The sequence below is a fragment of the Propithecus coquereli genome, unplaced genomic scaffold (assembly GCF_000956105.1).
Source record: "Propithecus coquereli isolate 6110/MARCELLA unplaced genomic scaffold, Pcoq_1.0 Scaffold242, whole genome shotgun sequence".
NCBI classification, from domain to species: Eukaryota; Metazoa; Chordata; class Mammalia; order Primates; family Indriidae; genus Propithecus; species Propithecus coquereli.
Genome location: NW_012147975.1, coordinates 157,058 through 175,288, shown reverse-complemented (window position 1 = coordinate 175,288; position 18,231 = coordinate 157,058). Strand labels below are relative to the sequence as shown.

The following is an 18,231-nucleotide window of genomic DNA, read 5'->3' as shown; positions in this document are numbered from 1 at the left end:
GGCCCGAGCGTGTTTGTCTCTGTGTTGGAGATCTCCAGGGAGGGCCTGCCCCACTCCCGCTTGTGTCCTTTGTGGTTAGGAAGTTCTTGAATCAGAGCAAAAGCCCTGACCAGGCAGCCTGCACCCACTTCCTCCTGAGCAGCCGCTGCCCAGAGGACGCCCACTTGCCCCTCCAGTTGTGAGACTAACGCCTGCCAGGCTGGGGAGAAGGGACAGCATTCTTGTGGCCCCAGAGCACGCAGAAGCCAGGCCAGGCTCTGGTATCCACACTGGTGGCCTCTCTGCTGGTCTGGACTCCAAGGAAACAGGCAATGGCTGGAGCAGGGGTCCCCGGGTGGCAAGTGTGGTCCAGAAGCACCGTGCGGCCTGACGGGCATTTATTCTAGTCCCCGTCATGGGAGCTGCCCCCTCAGAGGAAGGGCCCTCCCACCCCTGGCACATGTGGGGCAGGCCCAGGCGGCCCGGGGCTTAGAGGACCTGTGCTGTTGCAGCCACAAACCAGCGACCTTTCCCGGGGAGCCAGGGAAAGACGCGTCACCAAGGAGAAGGCAGACAGGGGGTTGCACAGTTTAGGCCAAGCAGAGTGTCTGGTGCGGGGACTCTCCATGGTCATGGGCATTCAGGGGAACTTGCTCTGAGGTTCCCTACGTGAGCTACCCTCTGCTCCTCCTGCAGAAGACGCCCCGCCAGGCCCCTCTGGGAGGTGGTGTGTCCCCACCAGGGCTTCCACCCGGGGCAGGCTCTCACCCGCAGGGTCTCGAAGGTGTCCTCAATCTCGATGATCTGCTGGATGTTGTTGGTGACGGTGGAGATGACCTTGTCGATGAGGTGCACCACTCCATTGGTTGCGTGGTGGTCGGCTTTCAGCAGCCGGGCACAGTTGACGGTGACGATCTGCACGGAGAAGCGGCAAGGCCGCGCCATTAACACGACAGAGGCACCATCTCTGTGGAACTAGCGGGCTGGGGAGGGGCAGGCGCGGGAGGCAGGGCCATCTACAGCCTACCACCACTGCAGGCTGGAACCCCGGAAACCAGCCCCGCAGGGCCAGCCCCGGGCTCATCGTGGACAGAGGGCCGTCCTGCGCGGCCGGGCGCCCCTACCCCGTTGGGATAGTGGTGGATCTGGATGTTGGAGTTCTGGTACATGGAGGTGAGGGCCATGCCGTGCTTCAGCTCGTCCGTCAGGACCCGCCGGCCCACCATGTGGTAGCGAAGGGCGTTGAGCAGCTCGATGTTGACGTTGCTGACCAGGGAGTCCAGCACTTCCTAAAAGAAGGACAGAGCGACAGTTAGGAGCTGCAGACCCCGTGTTCGAGAGGTGGTCCTGACCACCCTGGGAAGTGTGCTCCTCAGCCCCTGGGAACCCAGGCCTCCCTTCTGCCGCGGATCCCTCCCCAGGGAGCACCCAGGTTGGCCTGTCCAAGGCGGCGGAGGGGGCATCTGTCCCATCTGGTGAGGTACATTTTAACCCAAGTTTCATTTGAGGGCTTAAGGGAACAGCTTCCTGCAACAGCAGGAAATGATTCCAGAATCCCGTTCTTCATGCCCACCCCTCAGGGAGGTAAGGCCGTCCCCAGCAAGAGTCCCCCGGGCAGAAGGAGGTCATCTCACAGCAGGCAGGGAGGCCCAGGCCTCGTTGCTGGGGGCGAAGATGGTGAAGCTGCCGGGGCCCTCCATCTCGGGCCTCAGCTTCTCCGTGCGGTCCGTGTACAGCTGGGTGGTGGTCGATCCAACGACGCCCAGGGTCTCGTAAAGGTTTGAGAGTGGCAGGGCTGCAGGGGCAGAGGACAGGGGGAGGGGTGGGCCTCTGGGGGCCGGCCCAGCCAGGCCACCCCAGCCCTTGTCTGCCAGAGCGGTGGTGCGTCCGCAGGTGCGGAGGGAAGTGTGTGGAAAGCCCAGAGACGGTCCCTCGCTGGGGAGCTGAAAGCTCGCTACGTGCTTCTTAAAATGACTCAGCGAGTCACATGCCTCTCTACGTGAACTCGACTAATTGGGAGTTTTTATCATTCCAAACACAGCAGCGCGAAGCTATTGTTCCTAGATATTTAGATAATATAGGCAGGAATATACGTCCAGAAATAGATACTCTGATCACAAACTAGTCTTACAGATTTATCTAGTTATTGAAACTGGTTCCCTGATGGCCTCTACTGGAATAAAGAACTTTATAAATCTCCAAAGTACTGTGAATATTTGCAGTTAATAGAATGTTATTTCTTAAAAGTAGCCTGAGGTTTAGAAGGGCTTTCTCAGACGGGGAGTTGAACGTTCATTTCGAAGGGTCTGGAACTGGGATGCAGAGGTTGGCTCCTCTTCCGAGCTCAGTCTCCTTGCCCGCTCCAGTTCCCCTGCGTGTCCTTGCCCTGGAGTTGGTACGGCCACAGCCCTGCCCGGGCCGACCACACCCTCCCCGTCACCTTGGCGCCAACCAAATCGCCCCCATCCCTTTTAAGTCTGAGTCTCACATTCTTAACTGAAAAAACAGCGGACAGAGGCGGTCAGCGCGCACACAGGGAGAACGCCAGCACATCCTCACGCCACTGACTCCTGCCACACGCCGCTGCCTCACCTGCCCCTCTCCCACACCTCTCCCCTCCGCCCACACCAGCACGCACGGCCTGGCTTATTCACCTGCTGGACAGCCCTTCTCTCCGGGGACCTTTTCATATCCAGGACAGCACTCGTAGCTGATAACTCTGTAACGAGACCAACACGCGTGGGTATTAGGCAGGCGCCACTCCTCACACCCTGTGGGGCCTCTCTAGGAAGAATCACCGCCCCGGCCAAGCAAGGGGAATAGTGGGTGAGACATCCTCCTCTCGGGAGATCATCTGCTACATCATATCTGTGCCTTTCATCAGCAAGGAGCTTCTCACCCCTCCTCAGCTTTGTAGAATGTTCCTGATGGTTACCAACACCTACAGCAAACCAACCGGGAAAACAAAGGCCTCTGGCAGCATATTCAATGGTGTGATTAACAGACATCGCTCACCAAGAATTTCTCTCCAACACTGCACACGGGAAACCCAATGGTTAGCATTCCTGAAATGCAGCAGGGAGGAGCAGAAAGAGCCCTGCACCAGTCTTGGTTCTGACTCTGCCACCTACTAGCTGGGACATTCCCAGCCAGCCCTGTCGCCTCTCTGGGCCTCAGTTTCCCATCGGATTCAATCTCTCGTGGCCTTCCAGCTTTCCGATTTCATAACCAAAAAGGGTAGCATTTATATGACCATCAAGTTTTTCCCAGTCTTCACAATCAAACTTTAAACATTAAAATAAAAACAAAGCTCCTCTTATGAATATGCTTGGTTTTTTATTTCTTTAAATTAAAAAAGTAAAAACATTTTCCTGGGCTCAAACTGCAAATATACAAAGGATTATACAGTAAAGTGCTCCCTACCCACCCTCATCCTTCAACCATCCCACGGTCATTCCGGGAGTGAGCCGATATCGCCAATTTGCAAGATTCTTTATATTTGGATGAACATCAGGCCAGCAGTGCGCAGTTTTAGCCTTTGAAATCATTTGCTCCGGAAAACTACAAACTTTCTCTGCTCCTGAGACCAGTCCATCACGGGACATCGACCACTGTGCAGAAGTCTGGAATACAGTGTCAGCTAACCCGGTATTCTGGGGAAGCCCAAAAGACTGGGACTTTCAGATGGCATTGCAAGGAAGGAAGCCTACACCTAAAAAAGACTCGCTTAAAATCAAATCCCCAAGTTCTGTGGAAGGCCAGCCCGCACTGGCAGCGTGAGCGTGGCCTCTCCTTGGCCGGCCTGGGCCAAATGCAAACAGCCACATCCTCCCCTTCCTTTCTTGTGCACAATGTGCCCTCTGGGATGGGAGGGGACTCGGTTCTAATCGCAGTGGGTTTTACCGCAGAACTGCTCACTGCCGGGCTCTCCAGGATGTTTAACGACGCTACCAGAAGCGAGGCGGGCAGACGGGGGAGGAATAAGGGCTGGGGCTCCGGCTGGGGCTCCAGGCTCTGGAGGGTGCGCTCAGTCTGCCCGGGACATTCTGCCCTGGTTAATTCAGCTGGAGTCGGCTCAGGGAAGACTTAGTCAGTCGAGTGAAGCTGCAGCCTGGCTCGCGTGTTATCCAGGGGCTGTTTCAGAGATCGATCAGCTGGATGTCAGGCGGCCAGGGAGCTGTGGTTGTCGCTTTGCTAGAATTGGGCCCCCCAGGAAACGACTGGGGAGTGACAAGCTGTGCACCTTCTTCTTTGCCCTGGTCGCTCCATCCTCCTGCCTTCCGCTCCCCGCTCTTCTCCAGCCCTCCTCCCACCCCGTCCCTGTCTAACCTGCCATCCTGTTTATAATGGCTACACAAGCTGTGGTCTCAGGACTGACATTCACCGACCCACAGTTTTATCTTTAGAAACTAGAGTCATCCTCTGCAACTGAAGCAAGATTTGATTGACACATTTCCGAAGGCATCCTGGTATAAGAAGAACTGTACCAGGAGGAAGAGACTTGCCTTGTGATCCACGGTACCCAGCCGGGTGACCTCGAAAGTCCATTTCTCTCTCTCTGGACTCAGTTTCCTGATCTATAAAATGAGGTGAAGTTAAACTAGACGATTTCTAAAATTCCTTCCAATCTCGTACTCCTAATTATAGTCAAAAGGCTTTTTTCTAGGGAGCAGAGATGCACTTTTTGAAAGAAGAATGGTGCCAACTTCTTCCAGCTAAATCCAGGGAGAGCTCCAAGCCTTTGACCCATAGGACCAGGGGACACCCCTGCATGGGATCCCAGGCCTTCTCTGATAAACGCCAGGGCTCCGTAGCTGGGGTTGGGGAGGTGGGATTAGGTCAAGTCCCCCAAACTTAGTCTCTTTCTGAAAGCGTCTGTGTGAAACTGCGCGGAGCTGGAGAAGCCCAGTTGGAGGAACAGTCTTATCCTCAGAGCCCTCATGTCTGGCACCCCATGCAAGTGGGTGCTGCACACGCCCCAGCTGGAAGCCTCCCGCCCAGCCAGCCAAAGACTTTTCTTCCATAATGTTGGCTTCTAATTCCACCCCAAGAAACCTCAAAAGAGCCTAATGGCTTAAGTGGCCTCACCAGGATTTCACTGGGGACGAAAGAAAACCAACTCCTCAAATGTGAACCTACTTGTCTGTGGCCAGGTGTATGTCTATGTGTGTGTGCTGGGGGCTGCATGCGGAGAACGGCACGAGGAGAAACGGAGGGCTGAGGGGCTGGGGAGGGAGGGGCAGATCCAAGCAGAAAGTCTCAGCATGGCGCAGGGCAACTCAGGATGGAGTCAGAAAGCGGCGAGGGCTCTGAGGGGCAAAGGGGTTTCTTGAGAACACAGGTGGGTAGGGACAGACCCGGGACTCTCCGTGCATTTCATCGAGTCCGATCCTCTCTCCACTGCTCTTGCCAACGTGCATATGTGGAGGACAGTAAACTGAACTGGAAAGTTCGACATCTAGAAGACACAAGGGGTGTCTCCAAGGTGATCACCACTAACCGCTGTCAGCACTCGCTGTTCCTCTCCATGCGGGCTTTCTGCGCCGTGTCCCCCAGTGGCTGGACCACGCTCTGCTGTCACAAGTGGATGGCTGTGTAACACCCTCCCTACAACCGAGGCCGTCCCTGAGACTACCGCCTCCCCAGTCAAAGGCTTGTTCCTGGCTAACCAAGTGTGGCTCTCTGCCAGGAAGCTCTGTCCTAATCCTCTGGCCTTGCTGACCCCTCCCTGTCTGTCCTCCTGCTGCCCACAGTCTGGCACCTCCACCACTCTCTAGGAGTGCCGGGTCAGCCGTGCCTCTCAGCCTGAGCACAGCAGCCTGTGGGTTGACAAGGTGCCCCAGCTGGCAGTTCACCTGCTCCCCACTTCCCTGGCAGTACCAGCCTCGTCAGAACTGGTCTGCGTGTCCCAGGGACACACAGGGCAACTGGGAATGGCAGACTGAGACAGTCGCCCACTGCGACGATCTTGACCTAACCTTTCCAGGCTGGCAGTCTCCGCAGTGGCTTACCTGCCCCCAGGCTCAGCCCAGTGTGCCACCCTCCTTGGGCTCCGGTCCTAGGAGAACGCAGACTCTGTGGGGAGATGGGCTGGGGACAGAGTCACAGTTCTGCTACCATCTCTCTCAGGTGAATGCAGGAAGGACAGAAACAATGGGGCCTCCCAGCTGTGAGCCCCCATCCCCCAGTTCCTGGGCTTCCCTGCACAGAAAAGACTAATCCGTTGGTCTCTGGATCTAATCTCACCAGCCAAATCTTAAAGGTTCCTGGCTTCCCCTTGGCCAGACACAGTCTAATAAAGAAAAACCTCAAGTTAGAAAAAGCAGGCCTTCTAGAGAAATAAACTGCTGATTATCTTGTTCCAGCTTCCCAGGTCAAAGAATAATTTGAAAAAGAAAGTGAGCAAAGGTGTCTGATTAAGCAGATCTAAAGGAGGCGGGCAGAAAGACAGCGCTGACCCACAGTCTTTGTGTAGAGATGTTTGGGAAGCTCTCCTCCATTCCCCTCCATCATTTCCACTCATGACTGGATAGAGAGAAGTACTGATATCTATCTCCTCACAGTGATTTCCCAGGAAGTTAATATAAGTTAAAACAATTGCCCTCTCCCAAGTGTGCTTCACCGGCTTGGCCAGCTGTTCTGGCTGTCAGTGCCTGGGGATTAACTCGGCTAGAGAAGTCGGCGGAACGGGGAACGGAGCCTGCAAGCCAGTCTCCTGCGACCAAAGGTAAACCCTTGCGGATGTCATCGTCTCCAAGAGGAATCGCAGAGCAAACAGACCCACAGTGTCTAGACATCCGCCTCGCCCCACGGACCGCCCGCCTGGAGCGGCTCATTTTCCGTGCTCCTGGCCTTGGAAACCCGGCTGAGCTGACTCTTGAGCTTCCCAGTAGAAATCAGGGCTTGCTTTAACCTCCTGTCCATGCCACGGGCCTCAACCACTATGGTGTCCGCTGCTTGCTTAGCGATGAGGGCGGAGTCTTCAGAAACAGACGTAAGTTTTTGGTGGGAATCTGTGTGTAGAGTGTGAGGGCATTTTGGGGGCTCCCGGATGCTGACTGTCTCAGTTCCCACACCCCCCATTTGACCCCCACTTGCAGCAGAAGGTGAGCATCTGGGGGAAGGCTGGTGACTGAGCCAGAAGCTTCCTTCTCTGACCCTGAGCAGGCCTTGCCTCTGGGACCCACAGCCACAGGCTTGGGGCTGTCGAGAGACACCGGGGGCAGTTCGCCCCCGCCCTATGGCCTGCTCGCTGTGTATCCCCTGAGTCGCTGACATGAGCTGCTGGGCTTGACTCTCCCTGGGGGCAGCACAGAAGAGAGGGCTGACCTGCCCTGCTGACCAGTGGATGGCTGTGAGCAAGTCACGTGGGCTTTCTGAGCCTTAGTCTCCCCGTCTGTAAATGGGCTAATAATCACATTGACCTTATAGGGTAACTGTGAGAACTGAATGAGCTTACATGTGATGATTGACATTTACTAAGTGATAGTCGTTGAGCTTCTTCTAAAAAAAAAACTCCGGGCTGAGCACAGTCACTGACACCTGTAATCACAGCACTTTGGGAGGCGGAGACAGGAGGACTGCTTGAGGCCAGGAGTTTGAGACCAGCCTAGGCAACAAAAAAAAACCCTGTCTCTACAAAAAAGTTTTTAAAAATTGGCTGGGTGTGGTGGCATGCACCAGCTACTCAGGAGGCTAAGGTGGGAGGATCACTTGAGGCCAGGAGTTTGAGGCTGCAGTAAGCTGTGATTGTGCCACTGAACTCTAGCCCAGGCAACAGAGCAAGACCCCATTTTAAAAACAACAAAACAAACAAAAACAAACAGAAAACAAACAAACAAACAAAACCCTCCAGGTATAAACTTTAAAATGGCAGCTAGGCTAATAACGTCATTGAAAGCAACGTCTTACATCAGACCACTGATCAAATCACACTGTAGCAAATAAACTCCCCATAACACATCCATAGAACTCAATAGACAGGGCCTGTGTTAGTTTCCCACTGCTTGTTGTAACAAATTTAGTGGCTTAAAACAATACAAATTTATTATTTTACAATTCTGGAGGTTAGGGTCAGACATTGGCCTTATGGGGCTAAAATCAAAGGCTACGTTCCTTACAGAGGCTGTGCGGGGAGACTATATTCCTTCCTTTTTGCAGTGCCTAGTGGTGCCTGCATTCCTTGGCTTGCGGTCACATCTCTCCAACTCCAGCTTTCATCAACAGTCTCCTCTGACTCTGACCCTGCGGCCTCCCTCTTACGTGGCCTCTTATGATTACACTGGACTCAGCAGATAATCCGGGATAATCCCCTCCCAAAATCCTTCACTTAATCATATCTGCAAAGTCCCTTTTCCATGGAAGGAAACATATTTACAGGTTTGGGGATTAGAATGTGGACCTCTTTGGGAGGTCGGTTTCCTGCCTACCACAGGACCTTACCCCAGGCAGTACATGGGTTCACGTAAGTGCTCAACAGAACAAAACTCCACGTCAGCTGAGCAGCCTTTTAGTTTATAGAATGGGATGGAACCTTCAGGAAGATAGATGTCTGGTGTTTGGTTATGTCCCCACTATCTTGGAACAAATTACCCAGCTGGCGGCACAGGGAATAGGAGACAAGGAAGGAGGTGCTGGAGTGGGTCTGGGGACAGCCTAGGTGGCTTCTCACTATCTTCTTCTTTTTCCCCTTGGGACCAAGGTTGTGGGATATGAGAACGGGGCGGAAAGGGTGGTTCTTCCTCAGCGTCATGTCAGATGTCTCTGGGTGCCCTGCCCAGAATGACAACTCCTGGAATTAGCCCTGCCAGCTGATGGCAAAGCTCGACCACGTACCAGCTGGCTCCGGTATAGTTGAATCTGTATGCTTTATTGTAGCGCTGGAGAAGTACTAGCATTTCAGCCCCTGGGCAAAGCGGGGCTTGCTACTAGAGAAGCGGGAGTGTCCTTTCAGCTCATCTTGGCTTCAGAGAGTGGCTTTTGCACTTATGAAATGTGTTGCTCATGAAACGATTGCAAGACTTTGGGATGGAGAGCTGCCGCCCCTACCCGCTAGCTCCCGCGCTGGCCTTCCCTGTGCCACGTTTGTGATGTCTGTGCTCCTGCTATGACTGTTCTAGCCCCGTGATGTCAGCTCAGACTTGGCTGTTAAATAGGCCTCCTCTCCCTGGGGCTCGCACAGAGGAGGCCTGTCAAGAGGCAGCCAGGCTTCCTGACCACAATTTCCTGCACCTTTGCTCAAGGTGCGACATATAAAAATTTTATGGCTGCTAATCAAACCAGGGCCTGAAATCACGGGGGAGATGCCGTCCGCCCCCCACAACCTTCTTTGTCTGATTAGCCATCGTATCAATCTGGTGAGCTTTAGGATCCGAAAGAAATGCTAAAGTGAATTTCCAAGTAATAAAATTCACTCAAGCCACTAAATAGGGTCCCACTGGTAACCACTTCCCGTAATAAAATCCGTATGTCAGGCTTGATACATAACACCAGGGTCCTGCGCTCTCTGTAAGTGCGGGAAAGCTGTTGTCTGGAGACACTGTGGCTCCACCTGAGGACAGCAGTGCCGCGTGTGGCCAGGCCCCCGCTTCGGGAGACACAGTCCAGGGCCCCGCAGCAGCACACGGGTGGCTCCAGGCTCCTATCTCACTAGGCCCGTCCCTGTGACTCTGTGGCCTCACACCACCTCTGTGCTCGCTGCCCCTAGTCTGCTTTCCTCTATCTTGCGCCCCTGATGACCTGTGCTGCCCCTGTCATTGAGGACACTTTGCTCCCTTTCATCCCAACTCTGGCTTCTGCTCAGGCCTCTTCTCTGGAGTCTTGCTGAGAAAATCCCCCCGCCCATGTTGGCCCCACGCTGGGACAATTCTTTTGCTCTAATTGCAACCACGCCCCATTTCCCAGTCTGGTCCTCACCCAGCTAGATGCATTTGGGATCCACTTTCCCCAGGATGGTGTCAACTCCAGCCAGCACCTGAGCCCTCTCCCCTTCCCACCTGCCCACCCGTGGCACTTAGCTCCGGCCACATGGTGGTCGGGCAGCAGCACCCTCACTGGTCTCAGTCCCGGGTCCCCAGGAGCCCTGCCAAGCGGCTCTTACTCAGCTCTCTGAGAGAACGGAGATGGGTTCAACCTCTTCCTCTTCCCCTCTCTGAGTTTCTGGACTTTTCCAAGTCAGCTCCACCTTCCTGGTACTGCATGTGATGTTCCAGGAAGAGCCTCTCTTGTCCTGGATCATGAAGTTTTATATCAACTCATGTTTTTCTATCTTCATTTCCTCTTTTTGAATGTGGCCAAAGCAGCGGCCACATCTGAGAGTTGAATGCGAGTATCATCTCTCTCTGGCTTTGTAAGACCAGGCCAAGAGCTGGGCTGGGACACTGGGCTTTGCCTGAGGCTGCTCTAAACCTCACTTATGTGTTAGAAACCCACACCCCACCTGTACGTTTCTTCCCTTCCCTGGTGCCTGGCCCCTGAGGTCACCCGAGGGAGGGCGCTGCGCCATCATGTCATTGAACTCTCAAAGCCACGCCTGCGTTAGCGGGGACGCCTTGGCGCGGTGTGCCAACACGCAGCTCCGTGGCTGGTGCCTGTTGCTGGAGCACGCATGGAGGAAGAGGCAGGCAGCAAGAGCTGACAGCTACGGCGACTCATCACCAGCCACAGGGTAAGCCTGGGAACTGCTGGGGAATGTGATCCAGCTACTGTCAACTAGGCGGGCAAGTGCCCCAACACAGGGGCACCTGAAAGAGCACGGCTGGTGCCACCCTGTGTCCAGCTTGCCATCACAAGTGGGCCCCATTTTTAGAGAAATCTGAACTCACAAAGAGGTGGTGCTCTTTGTTTTTTTGTTTTTTTTTTTTGAGACAGAGTCTCACTGTGTTGTCCGGGCTAGAGTGCCGTGGCGTCAGCCTAGCTCACAGCAACCTCAAACTCCTGGGCTCAAGTGATCCTTCTGCCTCAGCCTCCTGAGTAGCTGGGACTACAGGCATGCGCCACCATGCCCGGCTAATTTTTCTATATAGTTTTAGTTGTCCAATTAATTTCTTTCTATTTTTAGTAGAGACGGGGTCTCGCTCTTGCTCAGGCTGGTTTCGAACTTCTGAGCTCAAACAATCCACCCGCCTCGGCCTCCCAGAGAGCTAGGATTACAGGCGTGAGCCACCGCGCCCGGCCTAAGGTGGTGCTCTTTGAAACTGAAGGCGCTGAGATGTGGAAGAGCTGTTTGCTTGGCTCCAGTGCTTTGGGTGTCTTCCTGGTCCAAGAACAGTTATGTGGGACCTGGCTTTATGTTTAATTAAGCGATTACTTAACTGTGTGTTTGAGGAAATAATATATGCACATGAAAAATATCCATCAGCACTAAAGGTATTTCTTTTTCTGTCTTTTTTTTAACTTGGATGTAATGGGAGGATGGGTGGAAGAGGAATTTGCATAATCTTTTTGCTCATGGCAGCAAGCATTGTAGCTGGGCATCTGTTCACCGAAACCGGGCGGTGAGTCCTAGCTCACTCAACTCTAGCTTAAAGGCTGGGCAGCCGGCTGCCACGGACCTGCCCTGGTCAGGCTCCCAGGGATTGACAACTAGGATTGATAACTGCCTAACATAATCAGGGTCGCACATTGGGATATTTAGTTCCACGTACATTTTAAGGAAAGAGCATTTTCCCTGCTTTCCGTTGGTTATTAAATTGGAGGAGATGTCTGCTCAAAAGCAATGTCACAAGCAATAAACTTAAAAATCCCTGACATTGGAAAGTGTTCAAGATAGTGGCTTAGAGTGTCTTAATCCTCCTATTATGCAGACAAGAGGAAGGTCAGACCCTCCCCAGTGGCTCAGGAGGTCTCCCAGAGCACATCTTCCTATCGGTAGGGGAAAGCCAGCTTTGAGATCTGTCAACAGTTAGTGCTAAAACAGATCAAGTTTCTGCAGGATCTGTTAGAACATGATGCCACCCTGTTTCCACCAGGCGGCTGGCAGTTGGAGTCAAGGCTGCTCCCTCCTGACTGACAGAGGCACCAGCAAGCCTGTCGTAACCACACTGTTCCACACCCCGTTGCCACTCTGACTTCTGCGTGTGTGGTCTAGATTTGCAAATTCTGGGGTAATAATAATAGCGGCTAGCATTTACTAGGCACTGACTAAATGCCAGGCACCATATTCCTCATAACAACCCCATAAGGTAGGTCCTTTGGTATTCCCACTTTAGAGGTAAAGCAACGGAAGGTTCTAAAGATGAAGCACCTTGCCCAGGTAAGTGGTAGAGCCAGGGTTTGAGCCAGTGTTCTTAATATGCTATGCTGTCTCCTAATGTGCGTATGTCTAGGCACTCGAGGACTTTTTGGGGTGTTTGCCTTAGGACTACAGAGCAGGGGTGGTTCTTTAGCATAGCTTCACCGGCGGGCTCTCTTTTCCAGAGTCACATGTAGGTGGTTTCTCCACTGAATATCTGTATCATTTTGTGATGATTGAGAACCCCACCCCCCACCAATGTTTCATGCTTCTTGCAATCCCAAACCAACCAAAAACATATCCAAGTCTTGTCAGCAGCTTTAAAAATGCAAAACAAAATTGGCCTAGTTTCCTAAAAATGCCACTCCCCAGCACATGGTGCCGACGCGTTTGCACATGCACCTTCGTGGCTCTTTAGGCAGCCTGACCTTGCAGAAGGTGCGCCCAGGCCTGGGGCCGCCTGCAGCCGGCATGCACCCACTGGGCCTCCTTGGCGGCTGGTGGTCCAGAGTGGTTACAGATACTCACGTCGATTTGCCGCAGATCTTCCTCTGGTACCACTGCTTGCAGTTGGTGAAGTACTTTTTGTTGGTGCCAATGAGCTTCTGCACAGCGCACACGTTCGGGCTAAAAACAAAAGCAGCAGCGTTAGCAAAATGGTTAGCACGTCCACTCCACCTTGATATCTTTCCCATCAGGTTGGCCTTCCTGGGCCATCAGAATGTCCTAGAACTGGAGGAGAGACAGCCATTTCGGTCTTGGGACCAGGGGCTGGCTTTAGGCCTATCTACTTAGATTCCCATTGGTCCCCATGAAAGCTTGCCCTCAAATTAAAAATTGTTCAAGTCTCTCTTACACATTGGTGTAGTGTTGCGTAAGTATTGTTTTTGACACGGGCAATTGGGAAGTGTAAATAAAAGCATTTCTGGGCAGCTCTATATACACACATACTCCGCATCCCTAGAGCAGCCCCCTGGCTCCCCCAGGCAACCGTAACGAGTGTCTTTCTTGTAACTAGAGGCCATGCCTGGCTGCTGTCAGGACCAGGAAATGGGACAATCTCCCATTAATTCCCACATGTTTGTCACTTAGACCCCCACTCAAGTCCCACCTCCCCCAGACAGCTTTCTTCCAATGTCCCAGGTGACATGCTTCTCTGCACCCTCTGACCTGGGACTCAGTCCTCGTCTGATGCTGGATACCAAACAGAATCCCGTCACCGGTGTGGCGGGGTGGATGGCTCTTCTTTTCAGCTACACTCAAAAGAACATCGAGAGCAAGTGTTCTGTCTCATTCGGTCTTTTACATTCTAGACGGGGCCTGCCAGCCAGTCAGGATACAGGAGGAGGCTGGGAGGAACTCGTTGAAAATACCGTTCCCCCAACCACCCAGATCACAGGGATCCTCAGGAACTCTGCGGAAGAGCAGAGTGCAAATGTCCTGGGTTCTACCGAGAAGCCTTTCCCAGAGCCTTAGCATACCGAGTCCTGACTGGAACCGTGCTCGGGCCAGGGGACGGCAGGACCTTCCCTGGGAGCCCCTGGGGAAAGGAGACTGCTGTGGCTGTGTGGTGACAGTCGGGAGGGTCAGGCTTCCCGAGTGGGAGGCAGGCAGCTCATCTGACCGAATCACAGGTCAGGGGAAAGCCAAGAAAACAGGAACTGAGGCCTTGGAGAACTTCAGGTATCATCCAAAGGGCGGAGTGTTCTTTTAAGGTCCATTCTCCTGTCTCATTAAAAATGTGACCCACAGACCTCATTTGACGTGCAGCGCATCACACTGATTTTACAGTGAGAGCTGCAACCACCGTGCCCACCACTTAGCTGCAGTCAGGCTACTGGCTGGGAATTCATTCCCACCCTTTCCTCTCTGCCCCATCTCTTCCATCATGTGACTGCCACCTCTTGTCCGGTTTTGTTTGCAATAGGCAAAGGGGAGTAGGCCGAGGAGGTGCATGGGCATTAGTGAATCAACGCAAGAACCTGGGGGCAAGAGAGGGAACTCTGGAGAGGAGACCCAGGGCCAGCAGAGGGAGGGTCTCTGCCTCCCTAGTCCTGGCCGGGTCTGATCCAATGACTGCAGCCCTGAGATTTCTAAACACCTGACTTCTCTGTTTTTGCCTAGGATTCACAGGTTAGACAGTCCCCAAATAACCCCGAGGAGTCCCTGCTGGCCATCCTCCAGCCCTAGGTTTTATTTATTGTTGTACAATCCCAGAAGTTCTTCTATCTGCCCAAGCAGGAAACAATTACTGTCGATGAATTCCCTGCAACTTTCCGTAGGCGTTTGGCGACTCTTCAGCGAGTCTCTTGCGAATGTGGCTCCAACATTCCTCTGCAGAGTGTTTTCACTGCTGCCGCCCTTGCAACCGGAGCAGAGGCTGGGGGTGGCTGGGACCCTCCCCCTCTCACATCAGGGAGGTGTGGGTGGGCTGTGTACATAGGAGATGTATGCTGAACCTTAATCGAAATGAGCAAGCCATTTCTGGGCTCTCTGCCTCAAGCATAACAGTGTTGCTGTTCAACTTGGATTTAAAAATGAAGTGCTTCAGGGAATTCGGTCCAGTCTTTAGTTGTTGATATTTGGAAATGCGATCACATTTTTACTTCTTGTTCAGTAATATTTTTCCCCTTCCCTATAGCAACACAATCAAGAGACCATGTCACAATAACTGTCTCTCGACAGCTTTCTGTGTTTGGACTAAATCACTAAGCTGATGTTTCACCATCTGTAAAATGGGAACATGAACAACAGACCTGACTGTATCGCGGTGAAGATGAAAGTAAAAGTGGTGATGGGGCCAGAGCGCTACACACCAACGAGACACAGCATTTCTCCACCACACCTGGAAGCACACGGTATTTCCTTAAAACAGCAAAGACAGTCTCGCTTTGAATGAAGGGCTGGAGCTCCAACAAGGTTATCCATTTGCACAGGAGGCCACGCCCATGTGTGCAAGGCCAGGCAGCCCTGCGGTATTTTCAGGGACAGTTAGTTCAGAGTTAGTGCCACTGTGCCTGCAACCACTTTGTCATGGTTCCTGTGTCCAGGCGTCCAGATTTTACTGGTGGGGGGATACTCCTGTGACTTCTCAGATCATTCCACCCACCACAAATTACTCTAGGCCTTTCCAACTGCACTGCGAGAAGTTAATCGAGAGGATCAGCCTGCAGGGTATGGTGGGGAAGTTGGTCTAATATCTGAAACTCATAATGAAGAGCATCTGCATTTGAAAAAAACAAGCCCTACTTTCCAGCTGGTCAGCGTCTCTTCTGGGCTCTGAAGGGAGGAGAGGTTTGCTAAAAAGACAGTTCTTGGTGGAAAGGCGCTCTATACCTCGGGGGACCCTTCACTGTGGCTCTGCCCAGAGCTGCCCTTACGGGTGACAGTGTCACAGGGCATGCTATAGGGATCTTCCCCTGATTTAGTGGATAAGAAACAGAAGAAAGAGAAACCTCCCAGGCAGATTGTGGCCCCCAACATGACATGGTTCATTTGCCAGAGAGGCAGAGGGACCAAGGATGGGGTGGACAGTGACAGTAAAAATGTGGGTGGCTCACATCTTGACTTTGAGGCCTATCCCCCTCGTCTTTCCCACCTGCCCCTCGCCTTCTGGTGCACACAGCCTAAGTCAGAGGGGTTCTCCCGCTTCCCCAGTGACCCCAGGATCTGCCTGTGCTCTCCTTGTTCCAGGAGGGTATCCCGGCAGCTGGTGCCCAGCCTGGCTTGATCTCGCTCTGCAGGGTGCCTGACTTGTTCCCCGCAGCCCCTCCTCCCTGAAGCCCTAAACACCTGAAAGGCCAAGTTAGACCACAAAAACCGCAGGCGGAGCAAACAAGGGCGACTGCTCCCCAGGAGAGGCAGCCTGTGCCCACACCCAGAGCACTCCTGGGCGTGGAGGGCCAGGGCTTTGTCGGGGCCGTGAAGTCAACTCTGTCACCCCCACAATGAGTTTTTATGAGAGTACAGACGGGTCCAGTCCTTTGGAGGTGCGGGCAAGGCCTGGGGGTGTGAATGCCAGACCCCAGAGGCACCTGGCCTTCCTCTGAGGAGCTGTAACATGACTTAACTCACATACGGTTTTATCTAGTTGTGAAAAAGAAGGTGCGGGTCGGCTGGAAGCTGCGCAAAGCCTGGCTGTGTGCGAAGCAGGCGTGGCCTGGTTCTGGGTGTAGAAATCTTGCCCACCTCCGCCTGGGTCTGTGCTAGGGTCTTCACCAGGTGACACCATTGGCCTGGGTTGTCTCTTAGAGTCAACCCATCTTTGGTGTCTCAAAGGAATACTTGGAATGATCGTGTCCCATATTTACAAACTCAGCTATTGCTTTAAGAAAGACTCCAATTCTGGCTCCAGTGCATACTGCAGGAAAGTGGCCCGACCTCCCAGGACTCAGTTTCCCCATCTGTACAATGTGTGTGAGGCCCAGTGAATTCTCCTGCTTTTCACTGGCAGGGGAGGAGGTGCCACACTGCCTTTGCTGTGTCTGGGTAGTGTGGATGCAGGGCATGGCCAGGTGCACAGGGACCTGGGGCACCTTGGATGCTGCTACCTTGTGTGGCCCCAGGCTGAAGTCGCTGTCTGAAGTCGCTGGCTGGCCAGGGACCTGGCTGCGAACTGCTGGGTGGGCTTCCACCTTGCCCTGGGCACCCTCCCACGGTGACTCTGGGCAGACAGCTGCCAACTCCTCCTCCCTCCTGTGGGCTGGGAGGAGAGGCTGAAAGCGCCGGTCGGTCCCAGGCTCTTGGCCTGAATCGGGTCGCTGGTCAGCTCCCCCATTTTCCTCCTCTACAAAGCGCCCCGCTGGCTTTCCCTCCAGGGTCCCCGCCTCCCTCCCTCCGCGGCGTGCAGGGCTGGTCTCGGAGGGAGCCGCACGCTGCCTGCTTTTCCTTCGATCTTTGTCCCCTGCGCCCCCAGCCCGCTTGGAAGCCCCCCGTGGCGAGCCCTCGGCCGTCCCGGCGGGGCGGCTCGGCTTACCCGTGCTGGCGGCCCCGGAGCCGGCTGTGCTGCAGCACCAGCTGGTAGGGCGACTTGGCGGGGCCCGCCAGGGTCGCGGCGGGGCCCAGGGCCAGCGCCAGGGCGACAGCCAGCAGCCGCACGAGGAGCGCCATGGAGCGGGTCGGCGGCGGCGAGGCTCGGGAAGTGCGGGCGCCTCGGCCGCCGGCCACGTTAAGTAAGGGCGGGGGAGCGGCGAGGGCGGGAGCGGCCCCTGGCGCCTCCCAGCCCCGTCCCGCCGCCCGCGCCGCGCTCGCCTCCCGCCCGCCTTCCCCTCCCTCGCCGGCGCCCGGGCAGGCGCGGGTCCCTCCGCGTGGCGTGCGGGGCAGGCGCAGCTGCCTCTGACGCTCGCCTCCGACTTCGCTCCCTGCTCGGGTCCTGCGCGCCCTGAGCCCGCCTGAGATGGGGAGGCGGTGCCATCCCCCCGGGACACCTGGCCCAGCGGACTTGTCCCCCCACCCAAGCGCCCCCACCACCAGTCGTGCTCATTGAAAGATAGATGAGGAGTAAATCTGGTGAGTGACAGAAGCCCGAAAATGTGGGCCAGGTTTTGCTCTAGGCTGCTCTTGGAGACGGGGGAAGGGTGGGGTCCTCGCCTTGGTGCTCACTCGTTCCTCCTTCGGTAAACGTCTCCGCAGGCCACCTGCCAGGTAGACGCCGCAAAGAGATGGAAAAGGCAAGATCCCTGCCCTGGAGGAGCTCAGAGCGAGCAGACAGCTAGTCACACCGTAGGTAGGGCGGTAGTACTCACCCAAGCACCTATTAATCACCCACCCGTTACCTGGCACTGCTAGCCCTGAGGACACAAAGATGGAAGAGTGGACGAGACTCAGGCCCTTTCTGAAAAAGCTCACAGTCAGGGAGATCCACAGACCATCCAACAATGTGCCATGGAGAGGGGCACCTGCCCCGACAGGAGGGGACACCTGCTCTTAGGCCTGAAGGATGAGAAGAAGTCAGCAAGGCGAGATGAGGCATGCGCTCAGGGACTCGAGTTGCCCCGTTGTCTGAAGCATGGGGAGTTGGA

At 54.5% G+C, this 18,231-nt stretch overlaps 1 protein-coding gene across 1 annotated transcript in view; it reads right to left on the bottom strand.

The window, feature by feature from the left end:
- TGFBI (transforming growth factor, beta-induced, 68kDa) overlaps nucleotides 1-17,385 on the bottom strand; it is a 30,745-nt gene extending 13,360 nt beyond the window's left edge. The window contains exons 1-6 of the mRNA XM_012646359.1: nucleotides 17,187-17,385; nucleotides 12,740-12,838; nucleotides 2,634-2,698; nucleotides 1,614-1,774; nucleotides 1,104-1,268; nucleotides 748-894 (exon numbers count right to left, since the gene is read on the bottom strand). Of these exons, the coding sequence (XP_012501813.1) occupies nucleotides 748-894; nucleotides 1,104-1,268; nucleotides 1,614-1,774; nucleotides 2,634-2,698; nucleotides 12,740-12,838; nucleotides 17,187-17,320 (771 nt within the window). The 5' untranslated portion in view covers nucleotides 17,321-17,385. The remainder of the gene's footprint in view (nucleotides 1-747; nucleotides 895-1,103; nucleotides 1,269-1,613; nucleotides 1,775-2,633; nucleotides 2,699-12,739; nucleotides 12,839-17,186) is intronic.
- Between the last annotated feature and the right edge of the window lie 846 nt (nucleotides 17,386-18,231).